The sequence below is a fragment of the Olea europaea genome, chromosome 17, assembly GCF_002742605.1.
Source record: "Olea europaea var. sylvestris chromosome 17, O_europaea_v1, whole genome shotgun sequence".
NCBI lineage: Eukaryota > Viridiplantae > Streptophyta > Magnoliopsida > Lamiales > Oleaceae > Olea > Olea europaea.
The window spans coordinates 21,965,512-21,972,991 of record NC_036253.1 but is presented as its reverse complement, the minus strand read 5'-3'; the positions used below and the strand labels follow the sequence as shown (position 1 = coordinate 21,972,991).

The window sequence follows — 7,480 nt, the reverse complement described above, 5'->3', positions numbered from 1 at the left end:
GGGGATCGAACATTGGGCACGATCACATTTTTCAAGACGTCGATACAACATGATGACGTAGAACAATGCGGAGTCGCTCAATGCCTTATTTAAGAAGGATCAAGAGTTACCAATTCTCGTAATGCTTGAGAATATTCGTGACAAGCTGCATCAGTGGTTTCATAATCGTCGTGAGGAATCACAGAGTTGCACGAGTGTGCTAACCCCGACTCAGGAAGATAAACTCTTCAAGACTCTAGAGGTGGCAAAGAAGGTATATGTAGAACCACTAGATCAGTTTCGCTTCTCCGCGAGATGTGCACGTAATTTCGGATACATCGTCGACTTGAATGATAACACGTGCACGTGTAAACAGTTTCAGTTGGAGAGTTTTCAGTGTACACATGCAGTGGCGATGCCTATGTATAGAGGAATTCCACTACACACCTTATGCAGTGCTTATTACACGACTGGTTCTTGGAGAACAGCATATGCCGAAATCATATTTCCTGTACCGAATGAAGCCGAGTGGGAAGTTCCTTATCACATTCTCTCATTGAATAACTTGTTGCCACCAGCAGTCAGCCCACATACTCCTGGATGTACACGTATGTCTAGAATACCATCGACCAAAGAATTTCCCCGTTTGGGGTTGTCAAAGACGGCCCCCTTGCCAGAGATCACCATTTTCGGCGATCTCCGACACCTAAACCTTAAAAAATGTTAGTTTTTATTATTTTTACATATTTTACAATGATTTCTACCACTATTTCCAACAAAATAAACCAAAATACAAGAACAACCTACCAGGATGGTGAATAGAATCTTTCGGAGCTGATCGAAACTGTCACAGAAGCCTACGTAGATGACATGGTAGTGAAAAGTGTCAAGGCTATCGATCATGTGGCTTGTCTGTAGAAAGGATTTGATGTGGCTCAACACAATAACTTGAAGTTCAACCCAATGAAGTGTGTCTTCGGTACTACCGGAGGAAAGTTCCTAGGCTTCATGATCACCCAAAGAGGAATTGAGGTAAACCCTGACAAGATACAAGCTATACTGGAAATGAAGAGCCCCACTAATAAGAAAGAGGTTCAGCGGCTGATAGGGCATGTGGCGGCCCTCAATCGCTTCATGAGTTGGGTGGCAGATAAGTGCTACCACTTCTTTAAAGCCATAGGGGCTCCACCAATTTCGAGTGGATTCAAGAGTGCGAAAACTTACTTTCTTCGCTTCTAATGGTGGCCAGTCGGTCTCCTCCCAAGAAAAACTCGTCGGTTTCCTTCTTTTCCTTCCTTTCTTTCTCTCCTGTCTTCGGTTTCAAAGTTTTCTTATCAGGGGCAGTTTTGGGTTTTTATTATTTTTAAAGTTCTTACAAATTTTTTTTTAAACAATGATCAACAGCCATTTTGAAAATTTGTATGTTTGTTTTGCTTATCTACCTCCATTTCCTCCATTTACAACTTTAATTTTGTAAGATAGATAAATGTTTCTGTTTTCTCTGTTTATTTCCGTAAGGTTCAAAGACTTACTTTAAAAATGTTTCCGTTTTCTCTGTTTATGTTGGAAGTTGACTGGGTCCGGTTTCCTCTAGTTCATGCGTGAGTGAAGGCAGAGTAACTTTAATGCATCCATTTTTACTTTCTAAATTGTCGTTTGTTGCAGAGAGGGCTGAGGGAAGATAATACGGTGTCGTTTGCAAACATCTTCGTTAATTATTAATTTAAGTAATTATATATTAACCATAATTTTTGTAGTCCCCAACTTTTGCTAACTTTCGCATTTATGTTTTATAACTTTTTTCATCATATTTTTATTTTAATTTTAATTTTCTATTAGTTAGCGTAATTTCTCCATGACGACAATAAAAAATACCATTACGACTCTTATTTTTAAATTAGTAATTAAAAGTTGAACAAAAAAAAATTTATATTAGTTATTGAAGATTAAAGATAAGAATTGACTATTTTGAACATTTAATCCTGCAACCACACGTAGTTGGATGGTTTTGTACATTTAATTGATGAATATTGTAATTTTATTCTGATGTCGCTATTGATTTCGAATTTTGACTTGTCTTCCTTTATTTCGTTTGAACTTTATTTTTTCTTTATTGGTTCACCAACTTAATTTAATTTTAAATTTCATTACTACATTGTGTCACCTATCATTTCCTGAACAGATTGCGTGTTGGTTGTCATATCATAATCGGTCTTCCATACAATAAGCAACCCGAGACAAAAAAATAAGGGTTGTCACAACGTATTCAGAATAAAATGTGGGACTGCACGTTTTTTAATTGTAACAATTTAATGATATGGCGTGAATATGTGGAAGATCCATTGCAGTAAAGTCAATTAAATAATTAAACAAGGAAAGTGCTACATGTACATAATTATCTTTATAATGGTGTTCATAATTGCACGTGACACTGGATCCAACGTTTAATTCAAATCTCACACTTGCACACCAATAATCGGATGATTGTCACATCACATTATGAACAACATTATGTGCAATAATTATATACAAGTAAAATTTTCCATTAAACAATTTTCATCAATTTGAGAGAGCTATCAATTCAATGGTGAAATTTGGAATCAATTTGAAGTTGAGTAACTCAATTGAATTAAAATTTTGTTGAAAGTTCAACGACCACGAATGAAAAATTCCCCCCCCCCCCCCCCCCCNACCCCCCCCCCCCCCCCCGCCCAGTCCTCTGGATTCTTTACAATTTTTAGATTTTCAATTTTAACCACAAAATTCATAGATTAAAACTTTTTAACAACACATTCGATAATTTTTATCAAAATCTATTCAAAATATAATTTTAATCTTCACAAAATAGGGTCTTAATATCGATCATATATATTATCAGATTTTGCAATTGCTTGATTCATTAGATAATTAAAGAACGTTCAACGCCTAATTTGATGTGCATATCTATGACTAGGACTTAATTGATCTAAGTAAATAATTTTACTTAGAATTTCCATTCATTTGGCGTCAAGAAATGTATAATATATTTAAGTATTAGGTAGCTAAACGTTACGTATCAGTTTGTTAACTTACAGAGGCAATGCTTTTGGCCAATGAATCCCACAACACAAACACCTAATAATTTGAGATTCTTTAGATGTACAAAGAAATCTTTGAGACTTTATTCGACAAACTGCCTTTGGTGATGAAATTTTCTTCCAATAATATCAATTGGACCAAAGAATATAAATATATAATATGAAATTACAACAAAAATCCAAACAAAAGTACACATCCCACTCCCAATCTGCAGACTTGATCTCACTCTCGACCGGAGTTTTTTCGATTCTACTCCGATGCTTTTCTCTTAAGCAGTTTAGAAACATTGATAATCAAGGAAATAATTTAAGAAACCTGCACACATGTTGAACTTCTATTCTGCTATAAATTCTTAATTCTGATCGACGAAGCTTATGACAGATTATCCTTGAGATCTTCCGTAAAGATGAGCATAGACGGTCTTTGTCCGATAGACAAGAATCATGCTTAAAACAGCTGCAATGATGCAAAGTCCAGACATTATTAAGGAAGTTAAGAAGAAGCAAATAGCACCAGTGCACTTCAGTGGTTCGTCCAAATAGACAAAACTCGACAAACTTGACAAGAAACTACGTTGGCCATGATGGTGCATATGAGCTTGTTTTTCTGCCTCTCTGTCGTATATGCTGCTGGCAATGACGCCCGAGAGTACTAAAGAACCTGCAGGATTCGCTAGCGTGAGAAAATTGTACAAAGCCCCGAATTTTTTCAAACCAAACAGTTCTGAGGCTGCAGCAGGAACTATTGCCCAGTGGGCTCCGTAGCCAAGACCAACTAGAAGAGTTCCAATGTACATTGCCCCGGGCCAACCCATAGCGAAGATAAAATGTCCAACCGCCATTATGGCTTGGGCAGCGGCCATAGCCACATGCCTTGGATATGCATACTCCCTGTTGCAGTATCATGAGTTAGAGTTGAAAGAGAGACGATTCAAGATGAAATAACACAGAGATAAGCAGAAAATGGCTGGAATTTGTACCTGACGATTTTCTCGGAGAAGTAACCGCCTCCAACCCGGCCTAGAAAGTTCCAAATGCTGATCATGGAAACAAATACATGGGTATTATCATACCCCAAGGACTCACTCATCTGACCTAAATTGTCAATTACTGTCAAGCCAGAACCAGAGCCTAACAAAAGAGAGAAGAATATAAGCCAAAAATCTGCCTTTATCAATGCCTCTGTCAAGGTAAAGTCCTCTCCTCTATGCGGCCTTTGCTTCTTAATTCTAACTGCTCCTTCTGCAGCTGCTTGAGCTAGTTTTGCCTGCAGTTGGGCGATTCTTTTTTGGCGCTCCAAAGCCGGAAGCATATCTACGTCTTTTGGTTTTTCGTCTTCAACTTCACTAAATATGATCTCTTGAGTATCGTCTTCGTATTTCGTCGGTTCTTGTTTCTGCGACTCGGATAGAAGTGCCTCTTCTGCTGGAATTCTTGGCCCCTGAGAGAAGCTCAACGTGATAGGGATTGCGATGGGGATAAACAGCAGAATAAACAAAATCACCGTGAATATTGTAATAACAGTGTGGCTCAAATCCACAAGATCTTCCACAAGCATGACACCCATCAAATAAGCAGCCAAAAGGAGGCATATGCTATAAACGATTGAAAAACTAAATCCATCGGATAATCTAACTTGTTTGTGACCTCCAACGGGTCTTATGATGAACATTAGAGCAATGACCACCATTGTTGGCCCGACTGCAACCATAAATAAGAGTGACGCATGGTCCGGGGAATGCATCACAGCATATATTTGAGTCAAAATTGCACCTGCCAATCCAGCAAAACCCTTCAATATTCCGACAACCGGACCACGGCTTTTGGGGAAATTTTGCACACAAGACACCAAAGCTGCCGTGTTGAAGTATGTCTCACCATTTGTTCCAACAAATATAAGAATGCACATCTGCATATGAATGGATAATACAAGTCCAATAAGCAGACAGCAATTCAAGGAGTAAAACGAACAAATTTATCTCCCAAGAGAGATGTCAGATTGAATGGAAATGGAAATCCTAAAGTTCCAATATATTGCGATTCAGAAAATTTACTTAATTAACTCTTTTGATCTCTTGTCCAGTTAAAAGGAAGATAAAAGACCCGAGAGCTTCAATATACTTCTCGAATTTAAAATTTTAAATCTGCGAATTGTTGCATAGTAAATCCCGAAACTTCGAAATGCAAAAGAGTCCAAATGAATTTAATAGCAACTAAATATATTAAAGTTCTTAAACATGTTTCATTACATATAGCTGAGTTTAATTATATTTTAGATTGAAATATTTTATATTTTTCCAAGAAAGACAGCAGAAAACAACATCTTCCACATCTCCAACCAAGTATGACACGATCATGATCTATGCAAATATGAATTAAAGCTAGTTATTAGATCATATATCCGGATGCATAAAACATAAACCGGATGTTTGGCTCTGGTGGATCTATAGGCAGATAATTATGTTATCATAACAAGATCAATATCAATGGCGATGAATAAAAAGTTGATACTCACAGCCCATAACGGCAAAGCCGGAGTTCTGCCGGTGACGATAAGCCAAACCCAGCCATATCCGACGAAATTCTGAATAGCACCAATAAGAAGAGCACCCCATAAAGGCAAAATCTCCGATAAAGTTCCGGCCAAAAATCCGACGCTATCCCCCAAGTCCTTTGCAACCCCCAACCTCGCTATTTGCCTCTGATTATAATTCAATGAACGTTTTATTGTCGGCGAAAGGCTCCCAAACAGATACCCAATTCCAGCACAAGACTGAATCCACACTGCAACAACAAAAACCAGCCATCTATTGTTGAAGAATGAAGAAATATTTTCCTTCAAGTGAGCCATTGATGGAACAGAGGCTTTGAGTAAATCGAATCACTTGCAAACGGATTTTGGGATTTGGATATTTTATTTTTATGCAAGAGAAAGGAGAAAAAATAGGGAAATGATGATTTGCATTTGCTGGAAATGAGTTTTTGTTGACCTTTTATAAAGAGCCAACCGGCGTTGGGACGATAATGATGGATGTAATCGGGTTCTCCTCCATTTTTTTTATTTTTTTTCTCTTGTATATGTATATAGGATCCGTATATTGAAATAAATAATTTAACATTTATTAAATTTCGTGTATAGAGAATCATTGTCGACATTACTCACAAGAAAACAAGAGACGCAGCTGACATTCATGTGATTCGGACGATGTGCTGTGAATTACGTCTGAATTTTTACATCTGAACTCTGTTTTACATCTTTTTCGATGCCCATAATACCAAATTTTAACGGCACCACGAGCACGATTTGCTATTCCTACATTAACTTTTCTTAATATGTGATGTACATTTCACATGGTCCCTGAGAATTAAAAAAATCAAAATTTTAGTAACTTTTAATAAAATAAATGAGATGTGTGATTGAAAAATTATGGGTTTCATATAATATATAGTTAAAATTAATTACTAAATTTGATTTAGATTAAATAAGAATACTATGATTGAAAGACTTCTAATCTGTGTGACATTAATATCTAATGAATTTTGCTAGTTGTACAATCGGGTTGAGAACAATGAACATTTTCAAAATTGATCCTGAATTGCTATTTAAATGTTAAAATAATAATAATAATAATAATAATAATAATAATAATAATAATAATAAGTCACTTTATATTTGCATCGCAAATATTAGTTCATGTTCAGTGATGATTAAAATTAGATTTTTAGCAGATTTTAATAAAAGTTGACGAAATGTGTGGTTAAAAATTTATGGGTTATTAAATGAGTGGTTAAAATTAATTGTTAACTTTGACTTAAATTTAATTTCTACCATTCTTAATATAAATCTTATATATTTTGATGAGTCAACCTATCATTTCAAAATTTAGCCCATATTTGGCCCCTATTCTTATCTCATTCTCATTCTCATTCTCATTCTCATTCTCATTCTTTTTTTCTCTCTCTTTTATTTTTAATTATATCTTCCATAAAATAATATTATACACAAATCAAAAACTTTTCATTTTTTTTCAACCACACATTTTTTAAAAAAACACTATTCCATCCATTAAAATTAGCTAAGAATGGGGGCCAAACACCTGCTTAATAGGTGGAGTAGTATTTTTTAGGAGATTTAGTGGTTGAAAAAGAATAAAAAAAATTTTTGATTTACGTATAATATTATTTTATGAAAGATTGTGTGGTTGAAAATAAGGTAAATAAAAATTAAATTATATCAATGGCGGCTAACGAGGGCTTAGATGTGTTTTCAAATCTAGATGTTTACTTCTTATGACAACAGATTGAAAGATTCTTATTGGACATAAACATTTTTAAGCACAATATATTTTTGCTTTGCTTGTGTATATACATAATAATTTATATAATAGTTTACATACACATGATCTGATGAGATATGATTGTAT

The 7,480-nt window shown here is 35.4% G+C and overlaps 1 protein-coding gene across 1 annotated transcript; it reads right to left on the bottom strand.

The window, feature by feature from the left end:
* Nucleotides 1–3,110: 3,110 nt before the first annotated feature.
* LOC111365415 (protein NUCLEAR FUSION DEFECTIVE 4-like) lies at nt 3,111–6,043 on the bottom strand. The gene is made up of 3 exons (XM_022985940.1): nt 5,572–6,043; nt 4,037–4,965; nt 3,111–3,947 (listed from the first exon to the last, which is right to left on the bottom strand). The coding sequence occupies exons 1-3, from the start codon at nt 5,905–5,907 to the stop codon at nt 3,440–3,442; spliced, it is 1,773 nt and encodes a 590-aa protein (XP_022841708.1). The 5' UTR covers nt 5,908–6,043; the 3' UTR covers nt 3,111–3,439.
* Nucleotides 6,044–7,480: the final 1,437 nt, after the last annotated feature.

Coding starts and splice junctions, on each gene's coding strand:
- LOC111365415 (XM_022985940.1), bottom strand. CDS start 5,907: ATGGCTCACTTGAAGGAAAATATTTCTTCATTCTTCAACAATAGATGG. Junction 4,966..5,571: donor CGGCTTTGCCGTTATGGGCT/GTGAGTATCAAC, acceptor ATTCATATGCAG/ATGTGCATTCTTATATTTGT. Junction 3,948..4,036: donor TTCTCCGAGAAAATCGTCAG/GTACAAATTCCA, acceptor ATACTGCAACAG/GGAGTATGCATATCCAAGGC.